This window comes from Anopheles marshallii, chromosome 2 (assembly GCF_943734725.1).
Source record: "Anopheles marshallii chromosome 2, idAnoMarsDA_429_01, whole genome shotgun sequence".
NCBI classification, from domain to species: Eukaryota; Metazoa; Arthropoda; class Insecta; order Diptera; family Culicidae; genus Anopheles; species Anopheles marshallii.
In genome coordinates, this window is record NC_071326.1 from 19669964 (window position 1) to 19692675 (window position 22712).

The following is a 22712-nucleotide window of genomic DNA, read 5'->3' on the forward strand; positions in this document are numbered from 1 at the left end:
ATCCTTACATTGCGCGTGTACCGGTTCAAAATCGATCACCGATGGCATGCCATATTTCACCGGGAAGTCGCTGATGTTCTTGAACCAGCTCGGCAATAGCAGCGCCTACCTTCTCCTGCAATGCGACCGGGCTTAGCGAACCATCGTACGGTATCGGTTTGCCAAGCACTGTGCGCAACTTCACAGGAAACCCACCATAAATGGGCAGGACGGGAATTTTCAACACGTTATAGATGCGCACAAACAACCATCTGGCCACCGAGACGGTACGGAAGCATTCGCGTATATTCATCGTGAACATGGGTACGATGGGCTGAAAACAAGATAATGTACGTATGACCGTTCGCATGGGAATGCTTGGACGCTACGCAGGCGCTTCATCTTACCACCCGTGCTTCCAGCGCTACTCTCGCGAATCCGGTTCGGTTTTTCCACAGCACCTCGTACACGTTATCACCAAACTGGGCCTCATACACACCGCCCGGTGCAATCGACAGCAGCTCGCCGGCACGCAACGTTGCCACGCATGACTGCACCGAACCAGAAGTGACCTTCATAACGCGCGAAACGAGCCGCCAGCCGGGAATGTGGTCCAGAAACCGATCGCCAACCGTGTGGATCAGACGGTTTCGTTTCAGAATCGTTTCGGCCGTTAGATAGTACATATCGATGGGCAATGCACCGTGATAGTAGATCAGCAGTGCGGGCCCAGTCTCGGGTAGGTTCTCCAGACCGATCACTTCATATCCTAAAGGTGGAAAGGAACGAAGAACTGCAATGCTTGTAAAGGTTTAATTTCTAATAAAACACTACCATGAAATAGTCTGCTCTGAAGGTTCCAAACGAATGCCATTAACCGACGAGCCGCGCGCCAGAACGCATCTTCATCGCTATTCCTCCAGAACTTTAACCTAGAAACAGAACATGTTGCTTACACTCAACTCAAACCTCTTCCCAAAACGACCAGCTCTTACCGGAGAAAATTGCAAACATGTAAATACGGAATGGACGATAAAATCAATAACACATACAGCCACGGCAGTACAAACAGCACCAACAGGGGGAGCGATAAATTATGCATCCAACCGAACCAGTCCGGAACTGCAGCTGCAAATCAACGAGTTGTAAAGATTGTCATTAGTCTCCCCCGGGTTGTTACCGACAGACTTACTTACCAATCAATGTGCTGCCGAGTCCGGCGGTGAAGCTAGAGCTGTTTCCGTTGTCCATACCCGCCTATGTTGTGTCTGCGCAAGATGGTTTCGTGTTGTGACGACCTACGCCAACATGTGGCAACTGCAGTATGCATAAATCGCAGGGAGGGAGGTTAAAGGTTATATAAAATTCGCAACAGACAAGACCGTACACCGAACTCGGTTATCTAATGGACCTTTCGCACTGTGCGCGGGTTGGTTGGTCTTATCAACGGATTTCGTTTTGAACTGTGGTGTTCTACTTTAAGCTAAAGCGTGGTAGCTCAGTGGTCGTCAACCGGCTGGAGCAGGTGATTTTGTACGCCAACCTGTGGGGAAATGTTGGCACACAGCGATAAACTTAATCTGCTCCTCGCTTTTTGCCAATAAGGCTACAAGCAAGTATCTTCCTCGTGTTTTAGGACCACGAACGCCTCATGTAACGTTTTGTTTTAAACTGGCTCGATGCACACCATTTGTCTATCCCTGCGTTTTAGAACAAGTGATATAGATTATGGTTACCTTTTTCTTCCTAATCTGCCACTGCGCTCTGTCCAATGCGTCAAAAAGGTGCAGACGGAGTAAAATCGATATCAGCATGTATCGCATGCGGGCAGTCGAAGTGCATATGCACCTGTTGAGCCGATGTTTTATCTGTGAAATAAGGCCGAAAACAAAACATTAACTGTTCTGTTTTAAGTAAGCAGTCTCCGTTTCAATACCGGGTGGACTGTAGTAGTATGGAAATAAACGAACCGACCTACCGTCTTTCAACGATGTTTCATCTTCGTGTCGTGGAGCTTGTAGTGTAGTCCGTCCGACCGAACGTTAATCTAATTTGCAACGATAAGCGTTTGTTTGCTACGCCGAAAACCTTATTCGGGGTGCGTAATACGCTCATGAATTAACGTCACACGTCTAGTAGAAGATTCAATTGGCACCACGCCAGGGCGACGGGTGATGATGAAATATGAACCATCGGTGCTGTCCTAATGGTTCACTACTTTCGGAGGCAACTATGGCAAACAGTGGCAAAGCAAAACCGAGCGGGTTAAATCTCTTCCGTAATTTACACGTCTATTAAGTACAGATATATTAAATACATCCGGGTTGTTCGCTTAAGTGTTTTAGCGCTTTTGCAACATACAGCAACACAGTAGCACCTACCACTAGAAAGGGGGTAAAACATTTAACCATACATGGAAAGGAACCACCAACCGGTGAGTCGTGAGGAAGTTTACAAACGCGACACGGTTTCATTTTGCTTTCTTCTTTCTGCTGATGAAACGATCCAGCAGTGCATCAAATATGCTGCCCGGGATGCGCTGATGCTTGTTGATCAGCTCCTCGATCGCAAATGCGACCTTCTCCTGGAGATCTTCCGGCGTTAGGGATGGATCGAACGGTATCGGTGGGCCGAGATGCGTGCGAAACTTAACCGGAAAACCGCCGTAGATGGGTCGCACCGGGAACCGTACCGCGTTGTACAGTCGGATGAACAGTCGCTTCGCTAGACCGACAGACCGGAAGCCTTCGCGAAGATTTTCGGTAAACATAGGAATGATGGGCTGGGAAAGGGACAGATGATTCTTCATTGATCGATTCAAACGAAAGACTTCCACACGCTACCTACCGCTTTCGACTCGATCGCCACCTTAGCGAAGCCAACCCGTTGCCGCCAGAGCAGTTCATAGTTGCTATCGCCAAACTGTGCCTCGTACACACCGCCGGGTGCAATCGACAGCATGTTACCGTCGCGCAGTACGCTCGCACACGATTGTACCGTGCCGGGACTGATCTTCATGACGCGTGCTAGCAGCTTCCAGCCGGGCACTTTGTTCAGGAACCGATCACCGACGGTGTATATCAACCGTTGTCTCTTCAGGTAGACGCGCGCAGTGAAGTAGTACATATCGATCGGGATCGCACCGTGATAGTAGATGATGAGCGCGGGGCCTGTTTCGGGGAGATGCTCCAACCCGCGAACTTCGTAACCTGGCAGAATGGCAAACAAAAATAGCGTGTAATAGTTGGACTGTATGGGAGATTTAGGAATTCATACCATGAAATATCCACCCGTGGGCATCCCATACAACGGCGACGAGTGTTCGGGCGACATCCCAAAAGTCAAAATCACCCTCATTATAAACCTGCAATATAAACCGACTGTTCCGAGCAGGTAAAAGCGGAAACATTATTTATACTCGCGAGCAATGTTTGGCCCCGTATCGCATTACCTGTGCAGCTTGTAAATGTAGAGAAATGATATGGTACAGTAAATTAACAGCACAAATGCGCAAGGCAGTAGGAATGTAACCAGCACCGGTGTGAGCAACCGATACAACCATATCGAATAGTCCAAGTCTATGTATTGTCCTGGGGGATAGGGATGGGAAACGTTTAAAACGGTTGGCTTCTTGGTGGGCGACAGTCGTGCATTGTCAGTCTTACCAATATACGCGAAAAAAGTGGAATTGCCTACAGTCTCATTGCTCAGTGGTATCAAATCGTCCGCCGAGCTCATCTTACGGCAGCAAAGCTAGTCTTACGTACTGAATCCCCGATAGCAGCGGCACGTACACGTTCTCGATGCGTCAGTCAGGCCGAGCTCACTGCAAACTGCAAACGAAACGGTACTACATTAGTCGGTAGAGTTTTAAAGGCCAATGCTAATTAACCTGACCACTGAATGACCACGACGTTTTGCGACGTTGTGGTTGAAGCATACTTACCTACTTTAGCCGTACAGAAGCACACCACTCGTAGAATACTTTCACGCAGGTCAAGCAATGGGTTGGCAGTCACGGAATATCGCACCGAACGGCGCCTGCGGCGGTTGTGCATTTAGGAAGCAAATGTCGCTAGGAATGTCGCACAAAGCCTTGTCGGTTCTCGGCGTTCCAGAACTTTTCTTTCTTATCGGCGGTCACAAGGGATGGCGATGATGACGACACGGACCAGCATCCACACGCCGCGCATTGTGTTTTTCGTTCAGATGCTGCAGAAATAAAGCACTGGCGCGGCACGGGAAACCCTTTGTGTTTCTTGCTTTGTGGGACGCACGTATCGTTTAACAGACTGCTGGTGTTTGTATACACAGCGGGGCCAAAACCTTGGAGGTTTCCGTTTTCTCCTAATTACGAATCAATCGCGTCAATATTGTGAATGACACATCAAAATAAAAAAAAAAAGGAACGACAAACCAACCCCCTTGCACGCACCCTTCAGCAAAATGTGTTGTTTTGTTTACGCCCTACACCCGTTTGACAGCTGATCGTTACCGGTGTGTGAGTGAGATGAGCCGACATCCCCGCGTGTGTTGTGTGTGTGCGGTAGGCGAGCGAACACATCTTCGAAACGTCAAACGTTAAACCGCGACCAGAATGCGCTTTCGTTTTCTGCCAAATTTCTCTCTTCTCTGGAATGAATGGGGATGATGTACTTTCTATTTAGTTTCGCAATTTTCGAGAAGAAATAATTTATTCGTACTTCTGTTCCACAACAACAATGGAGGTTTGTGAGTCTTTTGAGCAGAGTTATGATCCAAGTTTCGACACCTTTCCAATTATATGAAATAGACTAATTCATTACCAGGCGTTGGGTTGGTTAGTTTACTGTGCAAATGAGTTTCGCTCTTGTACGGACAATTTATTCTTCTACTCGGCGGAAGATTTCATTGCAAGGATGTATTAACGTTTGCCAACTCACTTGGTTCGCTATTTTTACTCTCAGCCAGAGATTATGGAACAGTGAACATTGAAATAAAAACTATACATTCGTCAGTCGGATTTCTGTGTTGAATGAAAGGAGCGACAGAGTTCTGTAACAGATAGTCCATGGTGTGGATTCTCTACACAAGTGGGTGATTTCGTTTCTTTGTAAACCGGAAAAAAATAACACGATGCGGAGAAGTAGAGGTTAAGACTGGTAGACAAATTAATTAATTTGCATTATGCGCTAACCGTTGCCGGGAACAATAGACGGACAACACCACCACGTTTTACGTCAGCTTCTTCGCCTTCTGGTAGAGCGTATCGACCACCTTGCCCATGTGCTGTATCGTTTCCAGTGCAGTCTCGTAAGTTTTGTCGACCGGCGTCTCCTCGAACACGATCAACACACCGATACCCTGATCCAGGATGCCGCTAAACTTCTTGTCCAGTATCATCTGTGAGAGCTTCTTCTCAACCTGAGCGATGGGCAGGGCAATCTGTTCCGCGATGAAGCTTACCTCGCATTGCGAGTACGGTTCGATAATACGACACAGGTTCTGCTCGAGCATCGTATCGTACAGTGTGCCGAGATGTGCCTTCACGATCACATCATCCTCCAGTTCCTTCTTGTACTGCTTCAGCGCATCCTGAAAGTCGGCCAGCGATCGTTTGTGCGATGCTTCCGCGACCGCCTTCATGGCGTCGATATCGCGTCCAGAGTATGTGATGGCCTGCAATAGCAACAATATTCCACGTACACTCACGTTCTGAGCACACTTTAAACAGGGTTTTTTTTCAGAACTTACCAATTTGCCACTGACAATTTGATTCACATCATCCGACTGGCCGAGCATGATCTTGCACAGCAGCATGTACTTCAGGGCGGTCAGTGCCTTGCTGCTCTGCACGGAATCGAATCCTTCGAACGCTTCATAAAAGTACGAGAAGGCGGTTTTGAAATCACGCTCGTCAGCCGCATGTAGAATTCCCGATTGGAGATCGAGCGTGGCCTGCACCTTCGGCGCACAGTAGATTGCATTCGCTGTGGTACGTGCGGACGTGAGTGCAGCACGGGCCTACAAAGAAAAGACAGTATACCGGTATGACAATCTGATATTCCCTCCACGGCCTTCCAAAATGCGTTCTTACCTTCGGTAAATTGCTCAGTGCGTGATACGTTTTGCTCTCGAGCAGCTGTACCTCGACGAGCAGATTTTTGTCGTCCAGTTTCTTCAGTTCCTTTAGCAGCTGGCTGCCAAGATTAAGCGCTTCCGTGTACATACCCGTGTCGAAATAAAGCGCAATCAGTCGAGCCTCAAGCGACTGCCGGAGGAAGGTGCGCTTTTCCTGCTTCGCCCACTCGATGCATTCCTTACACAGCTGCACCTCAATGCCGGTTTCGGCTTCCAGGTCCAGGAACAGATCCACCAGCGAACGTACCAGTTTAGCTGCTTTCGCCTTGCTCAGGAAGCTCAGGAACGGACGGGTCACTTTTATCAGATCGGCTAGCTCCTTGGCCTTGCCTTCTTTCTTGTACGTTTCGCCCAGTTCGAGAATTTTCTGTTCCTTCTGTCGGATCTGTTCCTCATCGTTTTCGTCCACCTCGAGGTCGCGCGCAAAGATGGTCATATCCTGCCGATTCAGCGAGTGCGATTGAGCACGGTCGATCAGCATTGCGCCAGCCATCTCGATGCAACTGGGTGGTCTAGTAGTACTGAGCCTTAGTGTGTTCTATCGTTGCTGTGGTTGCCTCTGTACTGTGTGGATGCAAACGACACTCGCTACGCAGCACTGTGATTCAGCGTTTTAAACGTTGAGTGACTGAAAGTGTTTGATTCGGGATTTAATATCGCTTTATTTCCAGCCAACCAGCTTTGTCAGGGACAAAGGCGAGGAAGGAATGCGGAAAGCCGTGGGTGCGTGTGTGTGTGTGTGTGCTTGGTTCGAGGACAATGACGTTCAAAATCGCACAAGTCATCAGAACGCAACGCCGAAGCAGATGTCAACAAGTTTGGATTTTGTTCAATTTCGAGCGTAAAACACATCACCTTCGGCTAGTTCTTTACGTTTACCATCGCAGCAAACGTTTTACTCACCGAAAACAGAGCGTTTTTCACTTGTAAACCGATTGTATTTCGTGAAATTCACGCAACAATTAGACGAAATGTTCCTAGGTGATGGGTTTTTGATGAAGCGGTTTGACAGTACCATTTCTGTTCAGTCATTCTGTGACATTTCTCACCGCTAGGTTGGCAGCGCTGGTTTGAGACAGCAAATCAACCGTTTCCGAAGCGTTTTAAAATTGAGAAACAAAATTTTATTTTTTTTTTCTCCATTATTGTAGAAAATATTGCGAAACACGGAATAGCTAATGATTGAAGGCATACATTAGCAGAATTTTGATGTTACGAACTGTTTGGAAGCATAAATATTTATTGTCGAGAAGCTTCCCGCGTACCCTGATTGTCATGTGCAGTGCCAAACGTTTGCCGTAAGAGCAAACGTCTTCGGCTAGCGTCTTATGCCCGTTCTTTTCCTCTGTTGTCAACGCACTCGTTCGCTAGCAGGCACACATTTAAAACGTGGGTAGCAAGAGAAGCTTTCATAAAATCCATTTAATCCAGGGTAGCTGCTAATGCCAACAGGTAAATGTAGCTTAAAATCATAAGTTCTCATAGCCCTTTACAAGAGGAAAGTATATAAAGTCCACTTATGTCTCTTATTTTTCGTCATTACAGCCCGAAACTTATCGCGTCGTAGTCGTTCGAAAGCGTGTCGACAAAAGTGCAGTGAAAAAGTGTGTGCAGAAGGAAAATTATAGCCAAAAACCCACAGAAACACTCTCCATCGTAGCAATTGATCAAATATCGTGCTCAGTGATTGGTTTTCGTTAGGTGAGCTATGATTGCTTTGATATTATCTTCCGTGGTTTTTATATGTTTTTTTTTGCGCATCCAAGTCCGCCCCTGTTGAATTTCGTCATCATGGCGGCGTTCACATGTCCAAAAATAGAATCACAGCCCTGTACGGCTTATCTCATGCGTACCAGGTGCAGGATGCAACACATTCAGTGGCAGTTTTGTGTTCAATGAATAATTCTTTACTTTTCCTTCTACAGAGAATCGCCATTTTGAAAACGGCAACCTAAAATACACACTTGTGTTGTTCCTGGTAGCGCTCGCTTGTGTGTGTGTGTGTGTGTTTGAACGAGCCGGAGATTGCGCTTGTGTGTGTGTTTAGAAGTTGGTAGACGCCGTTGCTACAATCAGAATCGCAAGATGAATGCAGCCATGAGCAAAATACATTTTGTCAACACGACTGGTGTATCGTTGAATGACCGTTTCACATCGATGGCCAAGCCGCTTCTAGGCTTTGGGGTGGCTCCGACGATGATGGATGTACCCCTGTCCCGCCCGAATCCCATGCCCATGATGGAAAGCAGCAATCGTCGGCTCATTGATAGTTGGGATCGTATGCACGCCCTACACGCTTTGGCAAGAAAAGTAAGCGCAAAGTTTATAACGTAAATAAATGGTATATAGGGTAAGGTTCTAATATTGCAATTGTGTACTTTCAGACCATCCATGAAATTCGCCCGGCCAGGCAACGGTTGCAGCGTAATACATTGTCGCAGCAAATGAAGCGTACCATGACTAGGCTGCCCGGTGGTACCCGCCGTCTGCAGCGATCCAACAGCTTCACCGATATAGCAACGTAAGTAGTGTTTTGCAATACTCTTGAAAAGAAGAAAAAAAGATGGATATAACAATACCGGGGGCTAACCGGAGTGCAAGAAGGAGGTAAAATCGAAATGTTCATGTACCTTGAATATAGGTTAACATCATCTTCGTTCCGATTTATCGAATATGATGTCATAATTCAAGGAAAAGCATATCCAATGCTACGAATCAAAACAGATCGTATTTGCTCTGTTCTGATGCAACAGCATCGTACAGCAAATTAAAAGACAATGGGTGCAACGCTTGATCATGGTTGTCCTTGAATATAGGTTAACAGCAAATTTGAATCTATTCCCCAAATTTGGTGTCATAATTCAAGGAAGAATAAATTCTCCGTGCCACGAATCAGTTCATGGGCGTTTGTTGCTCGGTTCTGACGCAATGGTACGGAACACCCATACTAATCGGTCCCCCAAGTTGTCCTTGAGTACAGATTAACATCATTTTCGAATACTTGTTTCGGAAATTTGTACCTGTACTACAAGGAAAAATCAAACAAAAGGTCACGGGAAAAGCCAGAACGAAGCTGATCATATGTTTGTTTACTGGGACTAGTGCTTCTTTACATGAACACGATCCTTTAATGCATGTTCTCAAAAACGTAAAAAACTATTTCGTGTCCAACAATAACAGTAAATTTTTGTTTTATTTATTTATCTGCAGAATGAATGCTGATCGCGTTGAACTGTTGCAGAGAGTACGTGGCCGTACACCGACGATCAATTCGCGACTGGGTGCGGCCCGTAACGTAAGCCGTGGTCGCAGCATGTCACGTGGACGTAGCGCTTCACGCAATCGCAGCACATCCCGCGAACGACAGCCTTCGCTTAGTCGTTCGAACTCACAGACGAACCTACAACGCGCCGGATCACGGAACAATTTGACTCGCGCCGGTTCCCGCACCAACCTTACCCGTGCCGGATCCCGTACCAACCTGGCTAGTGCCGGATCCCGTACCAACCTGGCTCGTGCCGGAAGTCGCAACGGACAGAACACAACTCGCAAAACCATCGCACCAAATGATGCTCGCCGACGTATAAACCGTAACAATCTGATTGCCAATCGGCTGGGTACGGTTAACGGTGTGGTCGGTGCACGTGGCCGTAGTCGCAGCCGAAGCCGGGTTCGTGGAGCAGCAGCAGCAGCTGCCACTGTGCAGACAGGTGGTGCCCCCAATGGCCGTGCCCGATCGCGATCCCGTAAACGTGCCGGATCTCGAACACGAGCTGGAAGCGTAAATAGCCGACTCGGTGTGAATCGTACGAACGAGCTAACTGGCAATGCCGGTGGTCGGGCCAATGGTGGCCGAGTGACTAAACGAAGCCGAAGCATCCGCCGCGGAATGGCTAATGCATCATCCGTCGGTGCACGCGCCGGACGCCCGTTGAAGAGGTAATACCACAAGATGAAATCGGAAAACGCGTGGTGAGAGCCATACATTGGGCCATCCCGGCGTGAGACACATGCTATACAACACCCCATTGTGAAGACGGAAACAGTCTTTATACTCTTCAAAAGAATAATAGAAGAGAGATACCAATATCTGGTGCTGGGGAGCGATATTTATTCCACCACAAAACCTTCACAGGGGTCAGAACAGAAGCAACCCGTAGATGCTCCTTTCCAAAAAAAACTGCAGTTACTTCTGTAAATGGGTTTTAATGCGTATGTTCGTTAAAAGCTTCTCAAAGCTTAATTTAAGCCCATTGATGTGGACGGTCGTCACGAATCATAAGGAGAATATGCGTACCAGTACGAGACAAGGTTACTTGAACTTCCCTCCCTCCAGAATGAAGAAACTCGAAGGAAAACGGATGAATTCAGTCGGAAACCATCAGTACCCATTACCAACGATCTTCTCATTTTAGCTCCGGAATCGGGCGGAGTATATAAATCGCTATCTTCATCGTGTTGGATTGTTGATTGTCATATTTGCGGTAGCACCGCTATCACCGGTTCGAGATTGACCTACGAAGCAACGTTGGTAATAGAGTGGCACACTCCTCGATTGCCTTTGCTTTGGTCGATTCGAAAGGAACCCACAGCAAAACGGCAGAGCATAATCGAGTATTTACCACGCTTGCATGTCGTGCTCTGCCCTAGGGCACGTATCGTGGTCTCTAACTCGCCGCGTTGATACGCTGGTAGAAGTTTCTATTTCTGGCGGTGCAAAGGAGCTAACAGAACGCCTGCCGCGCTGGAGTCCTCTACGGTTGCTATAGCAACCATTTGCGTATTTGAGATTACGAGGTCTAGTTGAATACGCGAGTGAGAGAGCGCATTGTTCGGACAAAGTGACAGACTAACTACTACCGTGTTACCACAGCAACAACAACAGGCGACTCCTCGGTGCGAATGGATGGCAAATATAAACTTTCGTTTGTATGTGCTTCTGATGCTCTGCGTAATCGCACTAGCGCGCACAATGTAAGACCATCATCATCATCAGGCGTGTGTGGTCAGCTACGACCACGAACGTGTAACGAGAATAAGAAGGACATTTTCCAGTTTGCTTCATGTTGCTGTGTATAATTGGGCGGGCTAGAGCTAGATGTGCATCGGAGCAGTGAAAGGAAACGCGAAATGATCGTAATCTTCTCCACTAGTGTCGTTGTTTGGTGAGCGGTTATTGGGACTAGGATGTTGTTGCCGTACTGGTGAGATAATCTTAACGAAACTCATGTGGTTTAAACTAATTTCTGATTGAAGGTACTTGCCCGGGCAATAATTGTCACTATCGCTAAATGTATTTGTTTTCTTTCGAGATGCTACATTCTCATTCATGTTTGTTGCACCTTGCAAACTGTAGTGCAAACGATCATCCCGCCGAGAGATGATGGTGTATGCAAGCAGATTGGTCTACCGCGTCGGACCATTGGAACTGGATCTTTCATACTCTTCCGTCTTCGTAAAGCAAATAGCGAGCAAACGCATGGGTGTATACATCCGGATGGTAGAAAATTGTACAACGGACACACCTATTTTCTTTTGCAGAGAAGCACCCAAACGCAAGGGAGCGGGTGGTAAAGCAGCGAAAGGTGCAGCCAAAAATGGTGGTGGAGCGAATGGAGGTGGTGGTGCAGGTGCTGCAGCATCCGGTAGACGCGGACGATCTCGATCACGCCGTGCAAATTCGCGCGTTCGTGGACGTAGTGGTGAGTAAAAATAAGCATTTGCTTTCCGACATTTGGGACAGTTAAAGTATAACTGCTTGTCGTAATTGTCTCTTACAGCATCAAAGAATCGTACCGGGCACGTAAACCAGCAGCCCAAGAGCCGCGCAGAGTTGGACAGCGAGCTGGATCAGTACATGGCAAACACAAAGTCGTCACTGGACAAAGAAATGGACCAGTATATGAATGGCTTCGGAACGGGACGCATCTGAAGCCAGCCCTTCATCGATCCAGCCATAATACATTAACATATGCATCCAGTAAGGCGCGTTTTTAAACTAAAATCAGTAAACCTGGACTACTAGATGAATAGGACTCTCCTGTACTCTATACCTATGAGTCGGTATTACTACGTATCATTAAGCAGCGAAATGGAACTCTGTGCGGGACTCTGGAAAAGTTTTGCAACCCCGTATTGCAAGAAGGGCAATGATTCGTGACTTACGGCATAAGTTTGAAATTAGTTTTATTTAATTACCAGTAACACTATACACTAAATCGTGTATCATGTACAAAGGATTCTCAAGTAGCTGTTAACATTTCATGAATAAACAAAGCAAAGAATTCACAACTCATATTTGAGTGAACGCAAACGAACGGCAGTGATTTTGTTGTTGTGTCTGAGGACAGTTTACGAGTTACCGACCATTCGTTTGGGTTCGATTTCCGTACAATGCGCGTTGCGTGACTTGCGCGCAAGCGTATCTGTTTCGTTTGACAGACTTGTCAAAAGAGGGTAGGTCACGGAACAGGCGGATAGATGACATAAACAACAACAGTGAAGCTGTCGCAGCCGGTAAACACTGCACGTTTGGGGTTGAAAATAGGTTAAAATTGTGCGTTGAATTGCAAAGTGTACGGCAAAACGCGTTGCGTGTGTTGGACGTGTAGAAGATTAGGGAGAGTGTAACGGCAATGGCAACAATGAATTCCGAGCCAGGCACCCTACAGGTGAGTTTGTTTTGCCTTCCAAACGATGCAGGTATCATGGGGCATCACACAGAAAAAAAAACCAGGATGATAAGATATAAGTTAATGGTTGCTTTTAATAGAGTCTCAACAATGCTAGATAATTCAATTTAAAATAAGTCCTCATTGCTAAAAGCACCGTTAGAACACTCCCAGCATGTGAAACACATTTCCGGTGCTGTTTTTATGTGTTTTCGTTACACTTTATCACCTTCAATGCCATAAAGCTGATAAGTGCACGCTACAATTGATAATCATTTGTGTGTGAAATTATGATCGTCAAACGTCAACGTCAAAACAACACGAACGGTTAAATTTACATTTTAACTCCTTTCTAAGATCGCGCCTAATTGTCGGGCCCCCCCCTTATAGGTGCAACAAATGCGCCGCATCCTTTCGAATAGATAAACGTAAATCATCCCGAATGTGCTGCATGCTCTTTCCCACGTTGAAAGCAACCAGCGACCCGTTTCTTTATGGCCAATCATTAACCAAAACGGCAAACAACACGTCTTCTGTACTCTGCCGGTATACCGCCAGATAAAGAGCGGCATGATGATAAGACGGTTGGGAGTTGCTACGCCGATGGCCAAAGTTTCACTTACGCGACGCTCGTTGGGGCCACACACACACACATGTATGCGTGATGGATGCGCTGTTACAGTTTTATCATCACATAAAAGTTTGTAATACCTCTGTTTTAGGACGGTAATTCCATTACCGATTTGTTCGCCGTACCGTGGCTGCACTCCCCCCCGGCCTTTCCGATGATCTTAAAGGCCAAAGGCACTGGAGGCAAAAATGCACAAGACACGGGAAAGATTCCTTGCCCGGAACTCATCGGTACAGGAAAGCACACGGTGTGGAAATGGGCGATCCAGAGGGAAGCTTTGAAAGTTTCGACCTTTGAAGCAACTTTTGTGTGATGTCTGCACCGAAGCAAGGCAAGCACAATTAAATCTTTTCTCAAAGTCAATTTATGATGCATCGATGCTGATCTATATACATGCGGATCGGAATGGAGCTCGTTTGTCTTACTTCTTTCCGTGTGTTGTGCTGCTTTTGTTTTTGGCATTAAACAACGGACGCATAACTCCGCAAGCGCTTGTTGTGTTGTGGGGCTTCTTCCAGGGCAATAAAAACAAAACGACTAACTTCCGGTTATGGATTGTTTTTTTGTTTTACATCTTGTGTACACCTACGCGTGTGCTTCAAAGTGATGTGAAGGATTTTGTTTTTGTGACAAGCTCCACAAGCTTAAGTCTTTCCTTGGCGAATTCCCTGCACAGGCAACATTCAGAAACACTGTGGCTCTCTGTTTCTGGGGCTTGGGGGCATGTATGTTTTCTGCATGCACGTTCTTTGTTACCCATTGATGACGTAGTTCCGCCCTAAAAGCTCCTAAATCCACTCCCCCCCCCCCCCCACCTCCAACCACCCCCTTCTACAATGTGGATAGATCCCGGGAAGATTTAGTTCTCGGTTGCTACTGGGTGGTGGGGTTTAGCTTCATCACCGCACGCCAAATGGTTTTTGGTATTGCGCAAGCGAGTGACTGCGTGTGTCTGGATGGCAAAACCGCAGAGACTTGAGGGGTTTTTAGTAAATCGCTTTCCATGGCCACCGCCACCACCCTTAGCATACATCACACATATACGGCGCGTTCGTGAGCGATGGTGCTTATCGCGAGAATTGAAACATGGAGCACCATATTCCGCCACTATAAAGCTCCCCCCACCAATTTTTCCTTGCCCTTCCCCGCACACGCACGGGTTTGAAGGGTACTGAGGACTAATCTGCTGCTGCAAAAAAAAAATAAATAAATAGAACTCTCCATAAGCGGAAGGCCGGCGTGTCAACCTTCGCTTCCGACAGTGACGACAGCCGATGATGCGTGTGTAAACGTAGTTGAAAAGATTATGTTTGATCGCACCAAAAAAGAGGTCCTTCACCGAGGCTAGCTGCACATAATATACCGTATACCGTGTGTGACGCGGCTCCTCGTCTTCGGTGAAATTCCACTGGAGAACCACGTGGAGCTCGCGTTGCGAATTCCACAACCCGCCTTATATCCTTTCGAAGCTGCAAAAGAAACGCCGAGCTCGGTTGTTCCGCCGTTAGCCCGGTTGATGGTTACAAAATCGCCCCCGAATCGTGTACGCACGGTCGGAACCCGGTTTTGCGGGTACCAGGTGTCGAAAGGATATCATATTTCTCCCCGGGTCGGTAAAAGCAAACGGAACGGTGAACAAACACCTTCAAAAAAAAAGAGAGAAAACCTTCCTTCCTTCCGATTGTTTAGACGCCTGGCAGGCAGCCGTTTGGCGTTTTGGTTGAATGAGCACTTTCGACTTAATCACCGGCTCCGGGCTCCGGGAAGCCATCGGCAGCGAAGACGGATTTCACGAACGAAGGAAGATGGATGAGTTCTTCGGCAAGTCGCAAAAGAACTGCAACCACCTGCCCAACACATCCGCTTCGTGCGATGCACTAGAGGGCCACGTAGAACTTTAGAAACTCCGAGATAACTCCATGTAACATCGGAAATGATCAACGGTGGGGAAGGACACACACACACACACAGAAAACTCCACACCACACAATACGCGCCCACAGCAGCACGTTCTTTAGCGCGTATCCTTTTGGCCGGGTAAAGGGAAATTGCCGAATTACGAGGCTGAGCCCCGCGTTTACTAAGGCAAAGCTGCCGTGAGATTGTTTTACGTGCCGTTTCCTCCGCCCCGCTCGCTCGGTGGTAATTATTTTCCGTAGAAGCTGGCAACTATTTACACGGGTGTGCCATTTCGGGGGTGGGCAATGGGAGTGATGGGCTGTGGAAGTGTATTAACACTACATAAGTGGCTTTAAAATTCTTACGGTTTGGTGTGTTGAAAAAGTTGACGCTGGAGCGGAATGAATCTGGGGCTTAAAGTAAGCACAGTGTAGTTTCACATTACAGTCGACAGGCATTCCAGGTTTTCGGTTCGGTTGAATTGCATCGTATGTGGAGCCTTCCTAGCGCAAGAAACCCCAAGGAACGGCTGGTGAAACAGACAGAGTCTGTTAAACCCAAAGCAGCAGTTGGCTTAATATCTGGGTTTCTCACTAAGAAACTGGTAGTGACTGGCAATTACTTTTAAGATCTTAAATTTCGGGACGTTTGCAGATGACAATGATGACTCTTTGTGAAATTCTTAGAAGAAAGTGCAATATATTTGAGTATTTCCACTGCAAACAGCGAGAAAATTGTGAACATATCTTTACAAAATGTAAGTAGACTTCTGTAAAACATCAAAAGTAGGTCAACCCGTTCCTAATTACGATGCATTTATCCAATTTGACATCGTTTTTCCATGGGAAAATCCGTAGTAAAACAACGTGCAGTGGTTGTTAGGTTGTTCATAATGAATCGTTAGTTCGCTGTTTTAGTGAACGAGCTCACTCACTATCGAAGATGAGATTGAGATTTTGAGATTGAGCGCTGATTCAGAGTAAAAATCTGGGAAAAAACTCGAGTAAAACAATGTAAAGTGCAGTGGTTCTTAGATTGATTACAATAAAAAGTTAGTTCGCTTTTTTAGTAAACGAACTCACTCACTATCGACGATGAGCTGAGTGAGTGAGCGTTTCTCGTGCATTTTGCTCACCTCACGCATATATTGAATTGTGACGTCACAGCTAGAGCTATTTATAGATGACACCGGGTTCTTTCTTTGGAAAGAACGAACGAACTGCGGCGGTAAAAATACAGTGAACAGTTCTTTTGCTAAAATCTTAACTGTGCCAAAAAAGAGCTAGGTTTTGGCATCTAAACATGGGGAACAATAGAACGTAGTACACTGTCACCTTTTACCTCATACAATGGGAATGAACTGAGCTAGTTCACTCAAAAAATCGTGCGTTGATTAAGGCCATAGAAAAATCAAATAGAACTGAACTAGTTCGCACAAAGAATGTGTTAAGCATCTCGGCGTGCTTCTTGACACGAGGCTCTTTTTCAAGGCACAGCTTGACCACGTGGCAGCCAGGACTGCTGTTGCTCGGACTGCCTCCATTAGCGAATGCCCCGGCTGGATTTCACTACCGGATTTCTAAATGGCAGGCATTGATTCTTCGACTCTGCTAGCGAGAATCGATTAGTACGTGCCATCTAGACTACTCCGTGCTCGGGCAAATGGTTGTTCATTAAGGAACCGAGAACGTCATTTGGCTCTTCCGTCCCCTTCATGAAAATGTACCGCACCTTCAACGACGTCGTCAGTGCCGCTTTTGAGCCGGCGATTTCGGCTGCTGATTTATGTAGCCGAGTTACTGCCCGAGTGTACGTCCTATCTCGTCGAAGGGTCCATCGATAGTCTTAATAAACAATAAAACAATCAAAGGAACCGAGCAGAAGCCGAGTGATTTTCAGCCGAGACGATTTAACAGTTGGACTGCCAAGAGGGACTGCTAGCTCTATCTGCTATCTAACTACCTATCATGTACCTACAAGAGTTCATTTTGTCATCGACGTAATTATTTTCAGCTATGAAAGTTTCAGTTATATATCTTTCCATAATAATCTAGGATTGAAAAGTTTTCTGTTTTCATATCGTAATGGTGAGATAGCTGAGTGCTACGATGAATGAGTAATGGATGGATGAGAGCCTTTTGAGCTTCTAGGCAAAGCAAGTGTCTCACGATGGTTTAGTAGAAAAGAAAGGATATCAGAATAATAATTATCTCGCATTTTCAACTACAGTCCGGGAAGTATAACTTTCTCCAGCTATTCATTTCCAGTTCCACCTTAGCACGGCGTTACTTTCCAGAAAGAAAAGAACCAAGTTTGTGGTGAATGCTAAGAAAAATGGCAATATCCCACTCGTACCGATACGAGTTGGACGAATCGGTGCCTGTTTGAAGTACGGTTGTGGCTCTACCAATGAGCAAAGTTTTGTCTCCACCAGCCACCCGAACTAATCCCACCCGGGACGACGATCTTACGTACATGCCTTACCGCAATCACACCGTCAGTCATTCGGTCGGTCATTCATATTTAATAAACAGATACGACCCACTACGCACTAAAGATAAATTAGTACTTCTCCGTTCGGCAACGCACGCGTGTTTATATGTGCCAGGTTCTTGCCAGTCTGTGTTCGACTTAATTTGCTGCTTGCTGTAGAGCATGGTTTGCCGAAGACAACCGTCCTACATCTGGCAACCACACGGGCCACAACCATCCTGGGACGGAAGGACAGAACAAAAAAAACGGACAGTAAGAAATCAGTAAGACGAACACTCGCCTCGCAAAACTGTCTATCCCAGCAGTATTCGCTATTAATGTTCTGTTATGGTTTAAGGTTGCCTTTACCCACTGTTGCCGTGGAGTAATGCCTCAACAGGGGACTTTGCTGCTGTCACAGACTTCCCTCCCCTCCCCCAAAAAAAAAAAAAAACCGAAAGCATCTCACGATAAAGCCCCTAAATTGCTACAATTCATTTGCTACTACTTCTACTGGCTGTTGCCATGAGTTGTTCGTTGTCTGAGCCCGTAGACCCGAACTCTGCTGCCGGAGAATGCTGGATCACTGGGTGGGAGGGAGGATTGACGCAACACGAAGCAGCAATCCGGTGGCATCTTCCGCCTTCCGCTGGCCGTTGTTTCCTACCGCGAACACGGAACGGATTGATTGAATAACATCAATCAATTAGCAGCGGGACATGGACGACACTTTCACGAGAGAGAGAGAGCGAGAGAGAAAGGACAAGCGGAAGCACAAGAGTTTGGGCCTGTGCTGTGCCCAAAAAGGATACGAATATCCAATATCAGTAACGCTGCTTGCGTCCTTCTGTTCCTGTGCGGCACCAAACGGAGTAGCTTTACGCTTACTTTCGTTCGAACCCTGCTCCACCCTGCTAAACACCCCGAGACTGCCTTTCCGGCTGACCGCGCATCCAAGCAGTAGCGAGGGCTAAGTGGATTTTGAAGACACTCTTACGGGATTTGTTTTACCGCTCTCCTGCCAGCCGTGCGGGAGTAGTTGTCCCCGTGTCCGTTTTCGACTCCACCATCCATCAGGCAATTTGATTGAACCGATATATATATGTACACGGCAAATGGGCGATACAATGTATCCGTCATACTGTTCACCAATGGACGCCGTCGATTTGAAAGCATTCCGGGTGAAAGGGAGAGCGAGTTTTGGGTGGTTGGCTTTTTACTGCCAAAGAAACATTGTCGGATCGTGAACCTCCCGCCGGCCCCGGTCCCGTGCTGTGCGTCATGGGCACGGATTTTACTCGGCGCGGTGCTATCAGGTTATCGTAATCGTGAATTTGCAACCATAAGACCCCACCAAAGCCCCGGTGGGTGGGGCAGCAGAATTGTAAAAGTAATTTGTATTTTTATGAGCAATCGTAAAAGCTTCTCCAGCTTCTCCACAATGTTTTGCAACGGACCAACGCAAGGGAAGAAAGTCCACGGGGTGTGTGTGTATGTTTAGGGGTGAGTTTGTTTTTTTTTGGGGGGTAGGGGAGGAAAAGGTACGAACATTTTTCGATGGAAATAATGCAAGTTGTTTCACATTGACGCGAAACATTCCCGGGGCGTCGGTCGTCGGTCATGCTCATCTCATCAGTAGCTCCGATGCCTTGCATCGGTTGGTGACAACGGGTGGGGGGCCGCGTGCCGTCAAACTTTGGCAAATGAAGAAGTGAACCAGACACGATGTACGGGGTGGTGCCTACGGTACCACCGCTCAAGACCGCCAGCAAGTACCCCAACAAAGCTCGGTCGAATTGAGCTTTCACTTTGGGTGAAGTGTTGTGGGGGTGGGAAAATCGTCAACAAAAAGGAAAAGATTGACAACATATTCTATCTCTCCCTGGTGTGTTTTCACCACCGATCGTAACAGTTCAGTCGTTTACTCCCCCCGGGTTCAAACCGTCCCTCCCTCTCACATGGTGAAATAATTAAGCAGTGCAGTGGCTATAAAAAGTTAATCAAACGATTGCTAATTTGTTTACCACCGGGGTGTGTGTGTGTGTGTATGGGCTGAGCTTTGTTCTGTCGACCGTTTGCCGAATCGAGTACCGTTCTCGCTTTTGCGGTGGTAGCAAATTTACGGTTATCCGGTTGTCACTTTAAGCTGGCCTCCACGGGAGTGAGCGAAATTTTTAGCTGGGTCTGGGGAATTGTTCTCTTGCGGGGTACAACACAGAGGGGGGACAGTAAAGCGGTTACCAAGCGATTAAACCACACGAAAAGGTAGAGAAGACCCCACGCCGGGCCGGAAAGCTCCCACTTGGGAGGGGTGGTACGGAGGTGGGTGGAGGCGGCGGCGATGGGGATTGAGAAGGAAGGATGGCCACAAGTATGGTTTCTGCTTGTGGATCAGAACCTACAGAGCTTTAGCGGTGCGCCATGCCGAGAGCCGCCTCTGTGTGCCGTTGATCATTTCGATTGTTATTTGTTTTGCGCCCAACCACCCCACCCCACACCGCGTGCCCTGACCGATGGTGCAAACTGTTAAAAGGGCCACACAGGGGCGAACCGTCCGTATGGTGGGAATTCGAGAAAAATTCGTGATAATCATCAGCATAACGAAGCCGTTCTCCTCCCCCCCCCCCTCTGGTTGGTCGATGGTTCTCATTCATTTGTTTGAATAAATATACACACCAACAACTGGGTTATCTTTTATGTTTTTCGTTCGGGACCGCGTACCATGGGACGAATATACTCGTCCGCTGATCGCCATCGCGCCATAACGAGAGTGAGGGCAACAGCAACCACAACAACGCCAACGAAAAAAGCAAGGCAACGGAAACACCGATAAAAGGATATATTTACAAAACAACAGGCAGCAAACGGAAACCAACCGACTCGGACCCATCCTGGTCAGTGGTGGATCCTGTGGGGCGCCGAATGGGTACGACAGTGCAGGTAAAGGGCGCTCTGGGTATAATTTACCTTTATAATTTATTCCATCAATTCGCGTGGGCTAATTTTGGAGTGGGCCACTCGAAAACCGAAAAAAACGAGCAAAAAATTAACCAAATGCTTCGCCTGTGTAATGTTTGCGATTGCGTGTGTGTGTGTGTGCGGGTTTTTTTTTGCGCGAGCGGATGCAGTAAAAGCGGAACAAGAATATTGACTAGCTGACGTTCAACATTGTCAGCAGCATGGATGGGCGTGGGTCATTAGTGATGATGAACGGGACCCCGTAAGTACGGGTCAATAGAGTCAATAAATTACTTCAGCAAGCATGGGGTCCCACGGTCTTGTAGCATTTGTTGTGTGTTGTTGTTGCTGTTGTTGCTATAAGTAATTCACATCCATTGTTATGGTAATCTGTTGCCATTTAATACACACAGCGTTCGAAAGGAGAGGAACAATTGTACATCGATTTGGTGTTATAAATTACATGTGGTTAGATTGTAATCGTCTGGAACGATGAAATTTTGAATGTGGCATTTTTGGAAAGGACTTGTATGATTTATTGTGTGAATATCCAACCATAAATAGAATTTATAAAATGCTAACCAACAAAAAAAACATCGTGCTATAAATTAAATTAAATCATTATAACATAAATAACACAAAGCTATATAAATGTTCATTAGATAGGTATTTCCACTGACCAATGTCAAATATCAAAGGATCGTGACTGTTATTTCGCTGATTTCACATGTAAGTTTTGTATACGCCTAAAAGTATGCAATCATGATTTTTTGGTACGGTTTTTATAGGTCATGGAGAGTTATTGAAGTTGAATTATGGAATAGTTTTGAAGATAGCTTGAGTTAGTTAGCAATGCTTGAAAGCTGCAAGATGTACCAGCATTCATCCGAGATATCAGTTTGTGTATTCTTAAATACCTTTTACGGTTAAAACCCATTAAAAACAGCACAACCGGAGAACTTGCTGATCCTAGATCCAAGAACTGATCCTGCAGATCAGTGATCTGTTTTGGAAGTATCGTACTTACGAGTATTTAAATGACACAAATTAAAATCTTAAATCTTAAAATAAAACGTTAAATTAAGGCCACCGTGAATGAAACTGCTTTCAAGGATTTAAATGCGATTTAAAGAGTTTGTATGAAGATTTAACTCTTAAACTCACTTGACAAGATTTCAATAATTTCAAGTAAGCGAGCAGAAGGGGGTTCTGGGGCCTTCATCTCATGATTTGAATCGTTGAAGGTCGCCGTGAAGAATTGAATCCTGAACTAACTCACACAAGAGTTAACTCACGATTTCAATCGTGAGTTAAGGTCGCCGTAAAGAGTTAAATTTTGTTGATTAATTAATTAATATGTTAATTATGTTTAATGGTTCAATGCTTTGTGAAAGAGTTTTATCGCAAAGGCGTATAAATGCTCTTCTTATAAATGATTCTAATGATTTAAATCATTTGTTCATTCTGAATTCTTATGCACATCACTAAACGGAACCGTGAAATATACGTCAGCTCTGAATTAGCATAAAGCTTTACCAAAATTTTAGTAGAAATTTTATGTAAAAAAAAGAAGAATATTTATGATACTTATCTGTTGAATGTTTGCATAAATTATGTTGCATAAAGATCTCAGCATCAATTTTGAGACTGTAAAACAAATACGCATTGTGTAACGCTCAGCTCGGATATTGTTTCCTCACTGTTAGCCATAAAGCCCACTTTACCTCCCATAGGAGCATCATACGAGCAATGGCAGCACGCCATAATTCCTCTCCAAACCTCGGGGAATCCGATTACTTCATGCAAACTGGCAATAAAATAAAGCATTTTACTTATACTTCAATCAGATCAGGATCTTTTATGACGTTACCATGTTGCTGCGTTGCGCCGCGTAACGAGAACCGGAGCGATGGAGATGAAGAAATAATCTTCCTTTTTATCTGCAAATGCGCGGTCATTAAGCGCGCGTGGTACGATGGTCG

The 22712-nt window shown here is 46.2% G+C and overlaps 4 protein-coding genes across 4 annotated transcripts; 1 reads left to right on the forward strand and 3 right to left on the reverse strand.

Moving 5' to 3' along the window:
* Positions 1-25: 25 nt before the first annotated feature.
* On the reverse strand, positions 26-1230 carry LOC128706934 (transmembrane protein 68-like). The gene is made up of 5 exons (XM_053801877.1): positions 1176-1230; positions 975-1107; positions 814-911; positions 387-748; positions 26-313 (listed from the first exon to the last, which is right to left on the reverse strand). Exons 1-5 carry the CDS (start codon positions 1228-1230, stop codon positions 26-28), a joined length of 936 nt encoding a protein of 311 aa, XP_053657852.1.
* A 1219-nt stretch (positions 1231-2449) lies between these two features.
* On the reverse strand, positions 2450-3717 carry LOC128706817 (transmembrane protein 68-like). Its single transcript, XM_053801758.1, has 5 exons — positions 3645-3717; positions 3431-3569; positions 3256-3359; positions 2827-3188; positions 2450-2761 (listed from the first exon to the last, which is right to left on the reverse strand). The coding sequence occupies exons 1-5, from the start codon at positions 3715-3717 to the stop codon at positions 2450-2452; spliced, it is 990 nt and encodes a 329-aa protein (XP_053657733.1).
* Positions 3718-5185: 1468 nt separating this feature from the next.
* Positions 5186-6592, reverse strand: LOC128719246 (26S proteasome non-ATPase regulatory subunit 11). Its single transcript, XM_053812869.1, has 3 exons — positions 6056-6592; positions 5713-5982; positions 5186-5637 (listed from the first exon to the last, which is right to left on the reverse strand). Exons 1-3 carry the CDS (start codon positions 6590-6592, stop codon positions 5194-5196), a joined length of 1251 nt encoding a protein of 416 aa, XP_053668844.1. The 3' UTR covers positions 5186-5193.
* A 1592-nt stretch (positions 6593-8184) lies between these two features.
* LOC128708801 (serine/arginine-rich splicing factor 4-like) lies at positions 8185-12031 on the forward strand. The gene is made up of 5 exons (XM_053803782.1): positions 8185-8409; positions 8484-8620; positions 9310-10038; positions 11641-11801; positions 11880-12031. Exons 1-5 carry the CDS (start codon positions 8185-8187, stop codon positions 12029-12031), a joined length of 1404 nt encoding a protein of 467 aa, XP_053659757.1.
* The last annotated feature ends 10681 nt before the right edge of the window (positions 12032-22712 follow it).